Consider the following 14,966-nt stretch of genomic DNA (forward strand, 5'->3'; position numbering starts at 1 on the left):
TTATCCATTCATCTGTCGATGGACATTTAGATTGCTTCCATGTCCTGGCTATTGTAAATAGAGCTGCAATGAACATTTTGGTACATGACTCTTTTTGACCTATGGTTTTCTCAGGGTATATGCCCAGTAGTGGGATTGCTGGGTCGTATGGTAGTTCTATTTGTAGTTTTTTAAGGAACCTCCATACTGTTCTCCATAGTGGCTGTATCAATTTACATTCCCACCAACAGTGCAAGAGTGTTCCCTTTCCTCCACACCCTCTCCAGCATTTATTGTTTCTAGATTTTTTGATGATGGCCATTCTGACCGGTGTGAGATGATATCTCATTGTAGTTTTGATTTGCATTTCTCTAATGATTAATGATGTTGAGCATTCTTTCATGTGTCTGTAGGCCATCTGTATATCTTCTTTGGAGAAATGTCTATTTAGGTCTTCGGCCCATTTTTGGATTGGGTTGTTCGTTTTTTTGTTATTGAGCTGCATGAGCTGCTTGTAAATCTTGGAGATTAATCCTTTGTCAGTTGCTTCATTTGCAAATATTTTCTCCCATTCTGATGGTTGTCTTTTGGTCTTGTTTATGGTTTCCTTTGCTGTGCAAAAGCTTTTAAGTTTCATTAGGTTCCATTTGTTTATTTGTGTTCTTATTTCCATTTCTCTGGGAGCTGGGTCAAAAAGAATCTTGCTGTGATGTATGTCATAGAGTGTTCTGCCTATGTTTTCCTCTAAGAGTTTGATAGTGTCTGCCCTTACACTTAGGTCTTTAATCCATTTTGAGTTTATTTTTGTGCATGGTGTCAGGGAGTGTTCTATTTTCATACTTTTACATGTACCTGTCCAATTTTCCCAGCACCACTTATTGAAGAGGCTGTCTTTTCTCCACTGTATATGCTTGCCTCCTTTATCAAAAATAAGGTGCCCATATGTGTGTGGGTTTATCTCTGGGCTTTCTATCCTGTTCCATTGATCTATATTTCTGTTTTTGTGCCAGTACCAAACTGTCTTGATTACTGAAGCTTTGTAATATAGTCTGAAGTCAGGGAGCCTGATTCCCCCAGCTCCATTTTTCGTTCTCAAGATTGCTTTGGCTATTCGGGGTCTTTTGTGTTTCCATACAAATTGTGAAATTTTTTGTTCTAGTTCTGTGAAAAATGCCAGTGGTAGTTTGATAGGGATTGCATTGAATCTGTAGATTGCTTTGGGTAGTAGAGTCATTTTCACAATGTTGATTCTTCCAATCCAGGAACATGGTATATCTCTCCATCTATTTGTATCATCTTTAATTTCTTTCATCAGTGTCTTATAATTTTCTGCATACAGGTCTTTTGTCTCCTTAGGTAGGTTTATTCCTAGATATTTTATTCTTTTTGTTGCAATGGTAAATGGGAGTGTTTTCTTAATTTCACTTTCAGATTTTTCGTCATTAGTGTATAGAAATGCAAGAGATTTCTGTGCATTAATTTTGTATCCTGCTACTTTACCAAATTCATTGATTAGCTCTAGGAGTTTTCTGGTAGCATCTTTAGGATTCTCTATGTATAGTATCATGTCATCTGCAAATAGTGACAGCTTTACTTCTTCTTTTCCGATTTGGATTCCTTTTATTTCTTTGTCTTCTCTGATTGCTGTGGCTAACACTTCCAAAACTATGTTGAATAATAGTGGTGAGAGTGGGCAACCTTGTCTTGTTCCTGATCTTAGTGGAAATGGTTTCAGTTTTTCACCATTGAGGACAATGTTGGCTGTGGGTTTGTCATATATGGCCTTTATTATGTTGAGGAAAGTTCCCTCTATGCCTACTTTCTGCAGGGCTTTTATCATAAATGGGTGTTGAATTTTGTCGAAAGCTTTCTCTGCATCTATTGAGATGATCATATGGTTTTTCTCCTTCAGTTTGTTAATATGATGTATCACATTGATTGATTTGCGTATATTGAAGAATCCTTGCATTCCTGGGATAAACCCCACTTGATCATGGTGTATGATCCTTTTAATGTGCTGTTGGATTCTGTTTGCTAGTATTTTGTTGAGGATTTTTGCATCTATGTTCATCAGTGATATTGGCCTGTAGTTTTCTTTCTTTGTGACATCTTTGTCTGGTTTTGGTATCAGGGTGATGGTGGCCTCGTAGAATGAGTTTGGGAGTGTTCCTCCCTCTGCAATATTTTGGAAGAGTTTGAGAAGGATAGGTGTTAGCTCTTCTCTAAATGTTTGATAGAATTCACCTGTGAAGCCATCTGGTCCTGGGCTTTTGTTTGTTGGAAGGTTTTTAATCACAGTTTCAATTTCAGTGCTTGTGATTGGTCTGTTCATATTTTCTATTTCTTCCTGGTTCAGTCTCGGCAGTTTGTGCCTTTCTAAGAATCTGTCCATTTCTTCCAGGTTGTCCATTTTATTGGCATAGAGTTGCTTGTAGTAATCTCTCATGATCTTTTGTATTTCTGCAGTGTCAGTGGTTACTTCTCCTTTTTCATTTCTAATTCTATTGATCTGAGTCTTCTCCCTTTTTCTCTTGATGAGTCTGGCTAATGGTTTATCAATTTTGTTTATCTTCTCAAAGAACCAGCTTTTAGTTTCATTGATTTTTGCTATTGTTTCCTTCATTTCTTTTTCATTTATTTCTGACCTGATCTTTATAATTTCTTTCCTTCTGCTGGCTTTGGGGTTTTTTTGTTCTTCTTTCTCTAATTGCTTTAGGTGCAAGGTTAGGTTGTTTATTCGAGATGTTTCCTGTTTCTTGAGGTAGGCTTGTATTGCTATAAACTTCCCTCTTAGCACTGCTTTTGCTGCGTCCCATAGGTTTTGGGTCGTCGTATCTCCATTGTCATTTGTTTCTAGGTATTTTTTGATTTCCCCTTTGATTTCTTCAGTGATCACTTCGTTATTAAGTAATGTATTGTGTAGCCTCCATGTGTTTGTATTTTTTACAGGTCTTTTCCTGTAATTGATATCTAGTCTCATAGCGTTGTGGTCGGAAAAGATACTTGATACGATTTCAATTTTCTTAAATTTACCAAGGCTTGATTTGTGACCCAAGATATGATCTATCCTGGAGAATGTTCCATGAGCACTTGAGAAAAATGTGTATTCTGTTGTTTTTGGATGGAATGTCCTATAAATATCAATTAAGTCAATCTTGTTTAATGTATCATTTAAAGCTTGTGTTTCCTTATTTATTTTCATTTTGGATGATCTGTCCATTGGAGAAAGTGGGGTGTTAAAGTCCCCTACTATGATTGTGTTGCTGTCGATTTCCCCTTTTATGGCTGTTAGTATTTGCCTTATGTATTGAGGTGCTCCTATGTTGGGTGCATAAATATTTACAATTGTTATACCTTCCTCTTGTATCGATCCCTTGATCATTATATAGTGTCCTTCTTTGTCTCTTGTAATAGTCTTTATTTTAAAGTCTATTTTGTCTGATATGAGAATTGCTACTCCAGCTTTCTTTTGATTTCCATTTGCATGGAATATCTTTTTCCATCCCCTCACTTTCAGTCTATATGTGTCTCTAGGTCTGAAGTGGGTCTCTTGTAGACAGCATATATATGGGTCTTGTTTTTGTATCCATTCAGCCAGCCTGTGTCTTTTGGTGGGAGCATTTAATCCATTTACATTCAAGGTAATTATCGATATGTATGTTCCTATTCCCATTTTCTTAAATGTTTTGGGTTTGTTATTGTAGGTGTTTTCCTTCTCTTGTGTTTCTTGCCTAGAGAAGTTCCTTTAGCATTTGTTGTAAAGCTGGTTTGGTGGTGCTGAACTCTCTCAGCTTTTGCTTGTCTGTAAAGGTTTTAATTTCTCCATCGAATCTGAATGAGATCCTTGCTGGGTAGTGTAATCTTGGTTGCAGGTTTTTCTCCTTCATCACTTTAAGTATATCCTGCCACTCCCTTCTGGCTTGCAGAGTTTCTGCTGAAAGATCAGATGTTAACCTTATGGGGATTCCCTTGTGTGTTATTTGTTTTTTTTCCCTTGCTGCCTTTAATATGTTTTCCTTATATTTAATTTTTGACAGTTTGATTAATATGTGTCTTGGTGTGTTTCTCCTTGGGTTTATCCTGTATGGGACTCTCTGTGCTTCCAGGACTTGATTAACTATTTCCTTTCCCATATTAGGGAAGTTTTCAACTATAATCTCTTCAAATATCTTCTCAGTCCCTTTCTTTTTCTCTTCTTCTTCTGGGACCCCTATAATTCGAATGTTGGCACGTTTAATGTTGTCCCAGAGGTCTCTGAGACTGTCCTCAGTTCTTTTCATTCTTTTTTCTTTATCCTGCTCTGCAGTAGTTATTTCCACCATTTTATCTTCCAGGTCACTTATCCTTTCTTCTGCCTCAGTTATTCTGCTATTGATCCCATCTAGAGTATTTTTAATTTCATTTATTGTGGTTTTCATCATTGCTTGGTTCCTCTTTAGTTCTTCTACGTCCTTGTTAAATGTTTCTTGCATTTTGTCTATTCTATTTCCAAGATTTTGGATCATCCTTACTATCATTATTCTGAATTCTTTTTCAGGTAGACTACCTATTTCCTCTTCATTTGTTAGGTCTGGTGTGTTTTGACCCTGCTCCTTCATCTGCTGTGTGTTTTTCTGTCGTCTCATTTTGCTTATCTTACTGTGTTTGGGGTCTCCTTTTCACAGGCTGCAGGTTCGTAGTTCCTGTTGTTTTTGGTATCTGTCCCCAGTGGCTAAGGTTGGTTCAGTGGGTTGTGTAGGCTTCCTGGTGGAGGGAACTAGTGCCTGAGCTCTGGTGGATGAGGTTGGCTCTTGTCTTTCTGGTGGGCACGTCCACGTCTGGTGGTGTATTTTGGGGTGTCTGTGGCCTTATTATGATTTTAGGCAGCCTCTCTGCTAATGGATGGGGCTGTGTTCCTGTCTTGCTAGTTGTTTGGCATATGGTGTCCAGCACTGTAGCTTATTGGTCGTTGAGTGAAGCTGGGTCTTGATGTTGAGATAGAGACCTCTGAGAGATTTTTGCCGTTTGGTATTACGTGAAGCTGGGAGGTCTCTTGTGGACCAGTGTCCTGAAGTTGGCTCTCCCACCTCAGAGGCACGGCCCTGATGCCTGGCTGGAGCACCAAGAGCCTTTCGTCCACACGGCTCAGAGTAAAAGGGAGAAAAAATAGAAAGAAAGACAGAAAGAAAGAAAGAGGCTATAATATAGTGAAGTAAAATAAAGCTATTGTAAAGCAAAGCTATACAGACAAAATCGCACCCAGAAGCATATACATATACACTCACAAATAAAGGAAAAGGGGAAAAATTAATATATCCTGCTCCCAACGTCCACCTCCTGAATTTGGGATGATTCGTTGTCTATTCAGGTATTCACCAGCTGCAGGCCCATCAAGTTGTTTGTGGAGTTTTAATCCGCTGCTTCTAAGGTTGCTGGGAGAGATTTCCCCTTATCTTCCCTGTTCGCACAGTTCCTGGGGTTCAGCTTTGGATTTGGACCCGCCTCTGCGTGTAGGTCGCCTGAGGGCGTCTATTCCCCGCACAGACAGGACGGGGTTAAAGGAGCAGCTGCTTCGGGGGCTCTGGCTCCCTCAGGCCGCGGGGAGGGAGGTGTACAGAGGAGGCGGGGTGAGCCTGCGGCGGCCGAGGCCGGCGTGACGTTGCACCAGCCTGAGGCGGGCAGTGCGTTCTCCCGGGGAACTTGTCCCCGGATCACGGGACCCTGGCAGTGGCGGGCTGCACAGGCTCCCGGGAGGGGCGATGTGGAGAGTGACTTGTGCTCACACACAGGCTTTTTGGAGGCGGCAGCAGCAGCCCCAGCGTCTCACGCCCGTCTCTGGGGTCCGTGCTGATCGCCGCGGCTCACGCCTTTCTCTGGAGTTCGTTTAGGCGGCACTCTGAATCCCCTCTCCTTGCGCGCCGCGAAACAAAGAGGCAAGAAAAAGTCTCTTGCCTCTTCGGCAGCTGCAGACTTTTTCCCGGACTCCCTACCAGCCAGCTGTGGTGCGCTAACCCCTTCAGGCTGTGTTCACGCCGCCAGCCCCAGTCCTCTCCCTGCGATCCAACCGAAACCGAAACCCGAGCCTCAGCTCCCAGCCCCGCCCGCCCCGGCGGGGGAGCAGACAAGCCTCTCGGGCTGGTGAGTGCTGCTCCGCGCCGAGCCTCTGTGCGGGAGTCTCTCCGTTTTTTTCCTCTGTGCCCCTGTTGCTGTGGGGTCTGCGGTGATCGCCGCGGCTCGCGCCCTTCTCTGGAGTTCGTTTAGGCGGCGCTCTGAATCCCCTCTCCTTGCGCGCCGCGAAACAAAGAGGCAAGAAAAAGTCTCTTGCCTCTTCGGCAGCTGCAGACTTTTTCCCGGTCTCCCTCCCAGCCAGCTGTTGTGCGCTAATCCCTTCAGGCTGTGTTCACGCCGCCAGCCTCAGTCCTCTCCCTGCGATCCGACCGAAGCCGAGCCTCAGCTCCCAGCCCCGCCCGCCCCGGCGGGGGAGCAGACAAGCCTCTCGGGCTGGAGAGTGCTGCTCGGCGCCGAGCCTCTGTGCGGGAATCTCTCCGTTTTTCCCTCTGCGCCCCTGTTGCTGTGGGATCCGCGCTGGTAGCTGCGGCTCGCGCCCGTCTCTGAAGTTCGTTTAGGCAGCGCTCTGAATCCCCTCTCCTCGCGCACCAGGAAACGAAGAGGGAAGAAAAAGTCTCTTGCCTCTTCGGCAGCTGCAGACTTTTTCCCGGACTCCCTCTTGGCTAGCTGTGGTGCACTAACGCCTTCAGGCTGTGTTCACGCCGCCAACCCCAGTCCTCTCCCTGCGATCCGACCGAAGCCCGAGCCTCAGCTCCCAGCCCCGCCCGCCCCGGCGGGTGAGCAGACAAGCCTCTCGGGCTGGAGAGTGCTGCTCGGCGCCGAGCCTCCGTGCGGGAACCTCTCCGCTTTGCCCTCCGCACCCCTGTGGCTGCGCTCTCCTCCGTGGCTCCGAAGCTTCCCCCCTCTGCCACCCGCAGTCTCCGCCCGCGAAGTGGCTTCCTAGTGCGTGGAAATCTTTCCTCCTTCACGGCTCCCTCCCACTAGTGCAGGTGCCGTCCCTATTCTTTTGTCTCTGTTATTTCTTTTTTCTTTTGCCCTACCCAAGTACGGGGGGAGTTTCTTGCCTTTTTGGAGGTCGGACGTTTTCTGCCAGCGTTCAGTGGGTGTTCTGTAGGAGCAGTTCCACGTGTAGATGTATTTCTACTGTATCTGTGGGAAGGAAGGTGATCTCCGCGTCTTACTCTTCCGCCATCTTCCCGAGGACCTCTTTTTTTCTTATAAATTTATTTTATTTATTTTTATTTTTGGCTACGTTGGGTCTTCGTTGCTGCACGCAGGCTTGTCTCTGGTTGCGGCGAATGGGGGCTATTCTTCGTTGTGGTGCGCAGGCTTCTCGTTGTGGTGGCTTCTCTTGTTGGGACCACCGGCTTTAGGCGCTCGGACTTCAGTAGTTGTGGCGCACGGGCTTAGTTGCTCCACGGCATGTGGGATCTTCCCGAACCAGGGCTCGAACCCATGTCCCCTGCATTGGCAGGCGGATTCTTAACCACTGCACCACCAGGGAAGCCCCTGCAGCTTCTTTTTTAATGTTATATTTAAAATTCTAAATTAATATGTATTGGATCACAGGACTAAGGAAAATCTAAGAAAATTAATTCGTTTACTAAATATTTATTGAGTATTAAATACATTTAGGACACTATTCTTATTATAGCACTGAAGACATAATGAAGCATAATTATAAATAACATCAAACCCTTATGATGTCTATCTTCCAGGCACTTTACAAATACTAGCTTACTGAAGGCTAATAATATAGTGGGGTTTAGGTACAATTCAAAGTAAAGTTATGTACTATTCATATTCCCGATTTTACAGGTACAGAGTGGTTAAGTAACTTACCCAGAGTCACAGAACTAGTTAAGTGACAGAGCCTGGATGTGAAGGGTCTCCAAAAATCACTTCTACTGAGATAATCGGGATACATTTCATGTAAGAGGTGGGACTTGGACTCCCACCTTGAGAGGTGAATCCTAACAGTTAAGAGAATACTAACAGAGACATTTCCCATTTGTGTGAGTACCTGTGTAATTCTTGCACACCAGGGCCTCACAAATTTATGGACTTATTTTGAAGCTTAAAATCTTCTATTTGAATTACCTTTACACTGTTATTTAGATATAACTATTTCCACCTTTTATATGAATGCAGAAGTAGAATGCTTCCAAGTAAAAATGATGTAAATCAGTGGAGTTAGAATGCTTCCAAGAGAAAATGACATAAATCAGCTGTCTTTGAAAGCGTCCGTTTAGTTACTGACCCATGTCACTAAATGTCACCAGGCCCCTGCATTTAATGAAGCCTACTGTCCTACTTACTGCCATAACATTAATTGTCCTTAGATGCTGTTTTCACTGTGTCACTCCTGTGGTTAGAAATCTGTAGAAGTTACTTGTTGTTTACCATATCAAGTGTGAATTCTACCTCCTATTTTAAGTCATCTTGCTTACCTTTTTCTTTCTGGTTTTGTTCTAATCGTTCAATTTGAGCCTAGCTATAATGTTCATAATGTAATATTCAGCCATTCTAGTCCACAATGATTGGAACATTTCTGAACTTAATACTCTGAAAATCAGCTGCATTTAGTATAGCACCAGATTTATTTTCTGATTCAAGTTTATTAATTCCATCTTCCCAGCTAGACTGCAAACTCATTGATAGCAGAGTATTTTTATACTTATTTTATATCCACACTGTCATAGTTTGGGTTCCTCCAAAAGCTGACCCTAAAACAAGGTCTCAGGTCCTTGTTTATTTGGGAGTAGATCCCAGAAAACAAGTGACAGAGTAAGGAATGTAAGATGGAGAGGGACAAAAAGCCAACAAAGAGCACATTAATAAACTGGTTCTCAATATGGGCAACGAGGGCTTAATCCCATAGGGACTACTGAGGAACAGTGTGGAGCACACCTCAGAATTGGCTCATCAGAAGGTGGGGAGGCGGGTGCATTTATACACCAACTGCTGTCCCTGGTAGTTAAGGGTTTCCCCCAGAGGTGTCAACTCCCCACACTTTGGAATAGTACCTGTGCACTACTGAGTACCTTCTTTCTTTAGTTTTGGAGAAGACAGAGCAGAGGAATACCCCCAGTACACAGATGTAAGACACTGGTGCACGGGAGTGTCTACTGCAGCTCTGCTGAAATCAGGTGGGCTGAGGGGTGCCACCTCAAGCATCTGCCCTATGACATAAAGGAAGGAGTAGGGGCTGTGCAGTCCAGCAAACCTGTACTCAGATCTTGGGTCTACTAGTTATATGACCTAAAAGTAAGTTACTTAACCTCACTGAGTCTTAGTTTTCTCTTTAATAATATGGGAATGATAATACATATCATAAAAAGTTCTAAGGAAAGTGCTTGACCCATACAGATATTCCATAAATGTTGATTTGTTTCTAGTAATAAGCAGTCAAAAAAAAAACTTACTAATATCTATTTAATTTGAGGAATTGAGTCTATCAAAAATTATCATTCTTTTTAATACTTGCTCTATCTAAATGATCTTTAAATTATAATTTAAATAATATGGTGACTAATAATATGGGCTATTTTCTTTCATAGGTTACCCAGGAGATTTCAGATGAAACAAGAGTTTTCCGCTTATTAGGATCAGACAGGTAATAGTTTGGTTGTTTTATTACCAAAGGAGTTCAACGATTGTATTTTTAATTATACTGTCAACCTCTGACTGTGTTTCAAACAGAACTTCTTTTTCAATATACTTATTTATATTGTTTCAATATGTTTATTTATATTGTTCAATAGAAGTAACATTGGCTTATAACATTTATATAAATTTCATGTATACAACATTATATTTCTAGTTCTGTATACCCTACAGTGTGCTCACCACCAAAAGTTTAGTTTCCTTTCAACACCACGCAATTAACCCCCTTTACCTATTTCGCTCTCCCTCCGCCCCTACCTCTTCCCCCTGGTAGCCACTCTGTATCTACGTGTTTGTTTTTGTTTGGTTTGTTCATTTATTTATTTTTATGTATGTCAAACAAAACTCTTAGAGGCTTCAGAATCTTAGAGAAATTTCCCTGTATCTTTATTGAGAGAGAGAGAGAAATACTTTAATTAGTCAATTAAGCAAGCTTTTGTTAGTGTGAGGATCATGATTCTAGAAACAGTTATACTCAGCCAAGACAAAATGTGTTAAATAGGTGTTTATGTCCCTAGTACCATGACATATTTCAGCCTCCTTTGTTTTCGTCATTTCTTCCTGGCATGTTAACTTCTATTAACTGTTACTGTATATATCCAATAGAATGTGTACCTCCTGACATTTACTTTTATATCACAAGATATTTGACTGAGTCTCTGAGGTCATTCTAAATTAGAAGGAATTATGTGGTCTCTGTGATCAAAATGAAAGATAAGTTCCAAAACTATGCCGTCTCATGAAAAAAGAATTATAGCTTTTGTTCTTCAAAGTCTATGTTATCTACCTCTACAATGAATAAAATACCTATCCCTTCCTATTTTCCAAAAGTTGTTACTGCAGCAAAACTGGCTATAGTGGTATACATTAGTCCTGAGGCAAGGATTGAGAACCTCTGATCTTCAAGTTCAGTCTAGTCACAAAACCATTGCTTAGATATTACACACTTAAGGAAGGCGGGGAGAATTGGAGTTATGACTCCATAAAAATTTTTTAAAGAGAAAAAGGATTTTTGGAAAATGGCAACTACCCATTGCCATTGAAAAGGCAAGCCCAGAGAGCATGGCAACCTAGTAACTAGTCCTGCAAAAAAGAGAATTGGAGGACCACCTGGTAAATGACTGTTGAATGGGAGGCCCTTTGCTTCTCCAGGAAGGGCTGACAAAGGAATTGTAGATCATTCAGTGATCCTGGCACAAATAGCACTCTGGTGAGACATAGTATGAGAGATTTTTGCTTGATAGAGGGTAGGCATCAGAAACCATTTCTCTTAGTTACTTGTTTCCTTCCAACTCCTTCCCCCAGAATTTTCAGAATTTTCTCTTTCATCTACCCCTTCTTTGTTCGTATTGTTTCTCCATTCTGTCACTATTGCCCTAAAAAACTACTTTTTTCAGACCATTGCCTTGTTCTGGTTATCTTCTTACTTGGGCATCTCCTTGATTTTAAGACATATATCTTAACCAAGGCTTTTGTTTTGTCTTAATTTTTAAAGTGATTTGTTAAATTGTATTGTTTAAATATAGGTATTAATGTCTAGGAGGAAAGAAAACTATGTCAGAATATTAATAATGGTAAACTTTGGGCAGTTGAATTATAGGTAATTTTATTTTCCCTTTCTACTTTTCTTTAATGCATACTTTAAGTATATATTACTTTTTTGTTGTTTTCATTTCAAGAGTAATAATATGCTAGTTGTAGGAAATTCATACACTAGAAAAATATAAATTATTTATGCAACTCCCCCCCCCCATTTCCCCTTCTAGACTTTTTTCTCTGCATGGGCATATTGTTTTTTATTTTGTTCTCAAACCTGTCTTCCCACAGTGTAGATCCTATGATATAACACTTGATTGGTTTTTCTTCCTATTGGTCCTTTCATTGAACTCTTACCCTGCCTTTGTTCCAGGGACAAGGGAGATGGCCCAATTTCATACTTTTTAAAACTATTTATTTGCAAATACCTTGAAGAACAATGTGAGTGGGTGCCTCTTAAAATCCTGTTTTATTCTCTCAGCCCTTCCTCCATCCCCTTCTTGTTCATGTATGTTCTAAAGCTTTATTATACCTTTTTTTGGCATATATGAGTAAGCAAATTTGTTTTTAGTTGGAATAAGATGAGACTATCCTGAAATGTTTTTAATATTTTATATTCATAAATTCATCAATTGCTTATTCAGTTTTGTTTTTAAGCTGTAAAATGTAAAGCTGAATTTGACTGTGCATCTATTAATGTGATCTCTGTGTAATCTTATGTGAATGTGAACAATGATATTCTTTCCTGGTTTGATGTTAATATTTGAAGATGAAATCTCTGTTTCTACTCTTTAACAAGACTTTTGTTTTGATTTAATTGCAGGGTTGTTGTTTTGGAAAGTAGGCCAACAGAAAATCCTACTGCACACAGCAATCTTTACATCTTGGCTGGACATGAAAATAGTTACTAAGCAACAGAAACTGGTCTCAAATGACAGGAAAATGAATACACGCCATTGAAAGCAAAAATATCTTAAGGAAATTCAGTACAAACTACACTATGATTTGCTTTAATTGTTATGGGTTATATCTCAAATGATCTGTACTTTAAGGTAGAATTCAGTATTTTCTGTAGCTGGAAACAGCTATTCTATCTCTTGCCACTATGTGGTGGTTTTATCAAGTTTGCTTAATAAAAGCTATGAGACAGATAGTCCTCTAGTTCCAGGAAACACAGTCTTTTTAAAAAAAAATAATGTTTGTAACAAGGATGCCATGGTATTTTTAGATAACAGCTCATGTGATTATCTTCAGAGAGGTAAATTTAGTGACAGTTTTCTCATTTTATACCATGTTTTATTCCTTCTTAATGAACATAATTTGATAAAGAAATTATCAGGTAAGCCTTTCACTTTTACATTGGCCATTCTGTATGTTTTTGTAAAATAGAATATTTAATCCTTATTTATTAATCTCTTGCTGGAGTGGTGTAATGTATCTAACTTTTAGTAAAGGAAGGTTGCAGAGCAGCTTAAATTTTTTTATAATATATAAAAATTTTGTTTACCTTTTAAGACTAGTACTTTGAGGGTTTAAAGGCTGTGTTTGGAGGTTCAGTACATACATGCAATATTATTTAACACAAGTATTTTGTAATATAATATCATCCAGAATTGCCTTAAAAGAGAGTTTTGTGTTTTCAACTACATATAATTGTAGGGGTTCATACAGAAGATAATGATGATGATGATGGTTGAAATATTGTTAGAAGAAGTGTGTATTTCTAGATGTGACTACCGTGTGTATGTATTCTTGACAAGCAGTATAATATACCTGTGATTTTTTTTTTTTTACATTAGGGATAATGCATAAGAAATTAATCTTCATATATATTATCATCCCTAATGTAGGGGGGAAAAGTGTTTAACTGCCCGTGCTATGTATTTTACTTATACTATACCAGAGGGGAAACTGTAAAGCAACTACATGTGTATTCTTGGGTTTTTCACATATATAGATCCTCATTTTGAGTAGGTTTTAAAAAAAAATCTTTAAATGAAATTTAATTCCTGATGGGGTAGTATAAATAAGTATTATAAAAATCAGTATTCTAAAGATAAGTAAGGATTGGGCCATTTTTGAGTTTTCTTCCTTTCTGCTATTGTTAGTATTCAAAATGAAAGCATCACACTGGTACCTATTGTCTTAATGCATTTAACAGTTATTGTTGAGATGATGAACAAGGGGGTGGCAAGAGCAGACTACAGATTCATTTTCAGCAGTTCCTTGAGAGGAAGACAGTGTAACTATCTCATTCGGTCTTTAGCAGTCCTGTATAGTAGGTATTATCATCATCTCCTTTTTTTAGATGAGGAGATAAGGGGTTAGCAAGGTTAAGAGACTTAACCCAATTCACACAGCAAGTTAGTGGTTGAGCCAGACTATGAGTCTTGTGACTCTGTTCTTTTCACTATGCAATATGCAAACAATAAAATATTATGCAAATGAAATATATAAAGTATTGTCCTTTAAAAATGCTATGATTTCAGTAAGTGTGTTGCTGTTTATTTTGGGTATGTTAAATGGGGTCTCTGGACTGAAGGACACTGGATACAATAGATGGCAGGGGACCATACTCAAAACAGGAAATATTTACATTTTGGATACAAAGACCAATATCCTCCTCCTCCTCTCTGAATCCTGGCAGCCAGATCTTCCCATCCTAACAATACTGGAAGAGTCCTCTCTGTGCCATCTGGTCAGTGCAAGTGGAAAGACCTAAAGAGATCCTGACGTCAGAAGTGTCCTGGCTAAACTGCCCAGCTGGATAAATCTACAGTGAAAATCGTAATGTGCCCACCACCCTTTGCATGCATCCAGAGCTTACAGTTAGTCTTTTAGTCCTATGCTATTAAAAATGATTAAACAGGGACTTCCCTGGTGGTCCAGTGGGTAATACTCTGTGCTCCCAATGCAGGGGGCCCGGGTTCGATCCCTGGTCGGGGAACTAGATCCCCCATGCATGCCGCAACTAAGAAGCCTGCATGCCGCAACGAAGATCCCGCATGCCACAACTAAGACCCAGTGCAGCCAAAGTAAATAAATATTTTAAAACAATAATAAAAATGATTAAACAACCAGGAATTATGAAACATCTGAGGAAAGCCTCTTACAGGGAAGAGAGAAAACAATAGGGGAAAAAGCACCTAATGGAAACAGACTATGAAGAATGAAGAAAATGTCAAAAGAAAAAGTATCTTTGCAAAGATGTTGCAACTATGAATCAGTAGGATACTAAAAAAGGAGCTTTCAAAAAAACAGAGCTATTAGAAAAAATATAGCATAGCTGAATAATTCAATAGATGACTTAGAATATAAAGTTGAAGAAATTTCTCAGAAAATAAAAAGAACTGAAAATATTGGAGAAAAAAATTAAGAAAATTAACAGGCCAAGAGGCCCAATATCCAATCTCCCAGAGTTCCAAAAAGAATAGAGAAAATAGGGAATCAGAGTATTTCAAGAAATATTCTCAGTACTAAAGAACTTCAGACTTTAGATTGAAAGAACACAGTGGATGAAAAAAATCTATTATGAAATTTCAGGCATGTCAGGGTCAAAGAGAAGATCTGTTATGTTTCTGAAGAAAAGGGGCAGGTCAAATACCAAGAAATAAGAATCGGAATAACTTCAGATTTCAACAGAAGCAGTGCCTTCAAAATTCTGAAAGAAATTTCCAACCTAAAATTCTGGATTCAAATAAACTATTAATTGAACCTAAGGTTATAATGAAGACATT

General features: G+C 39.9%; 1 protein-coding gene across 2 annotated transcripts in view; it reads left to right on the top strand.

Annotated features, from left to right (window-relative positions):
- MAP4K5 (mitogen-activated protein kinase kinase kinase kinase 5) overlaps nucleotides 1-13,687 on the top strand; it is a 152,831-nt gene extending 139,144 nt beyond the window's left edge. For both annotated transcript variants that reach the window (XM_082452103.1, XM_082452104.1), the window contains exons 31-32: nucleotides 9,588-9,643; nucleotides 12,053-13,687. In XM_082452103.1, the coding sequence (XP_082308229.1) occupies nucleotides 9,588-9,643; nucleotides 12,053-12,140 (144 nt within the window). In that variant the 3' untranslated portion in view covers nucleotides 12,141-13,687. The remainder of the gene's footprint in view (nucleotides 1-9,587; nucleotides 9,644-12,052) is intronic.
- The last annotated feature ends 1,279 nt before the right edge of the window (nucleotides 13,688-14,966 follow it).

This window comes from Balaenoptera physalus, assembly GCF_965194825.1.
Source record: "Balaenoptera physalus genome assembly, chromosome: 2".
NCBI lineage: Eukaryota > Metazoa > Chordata > Mammalia > Artiodactyla > Balaenopteridae > Balaenoptera > Balaenoptera physalus.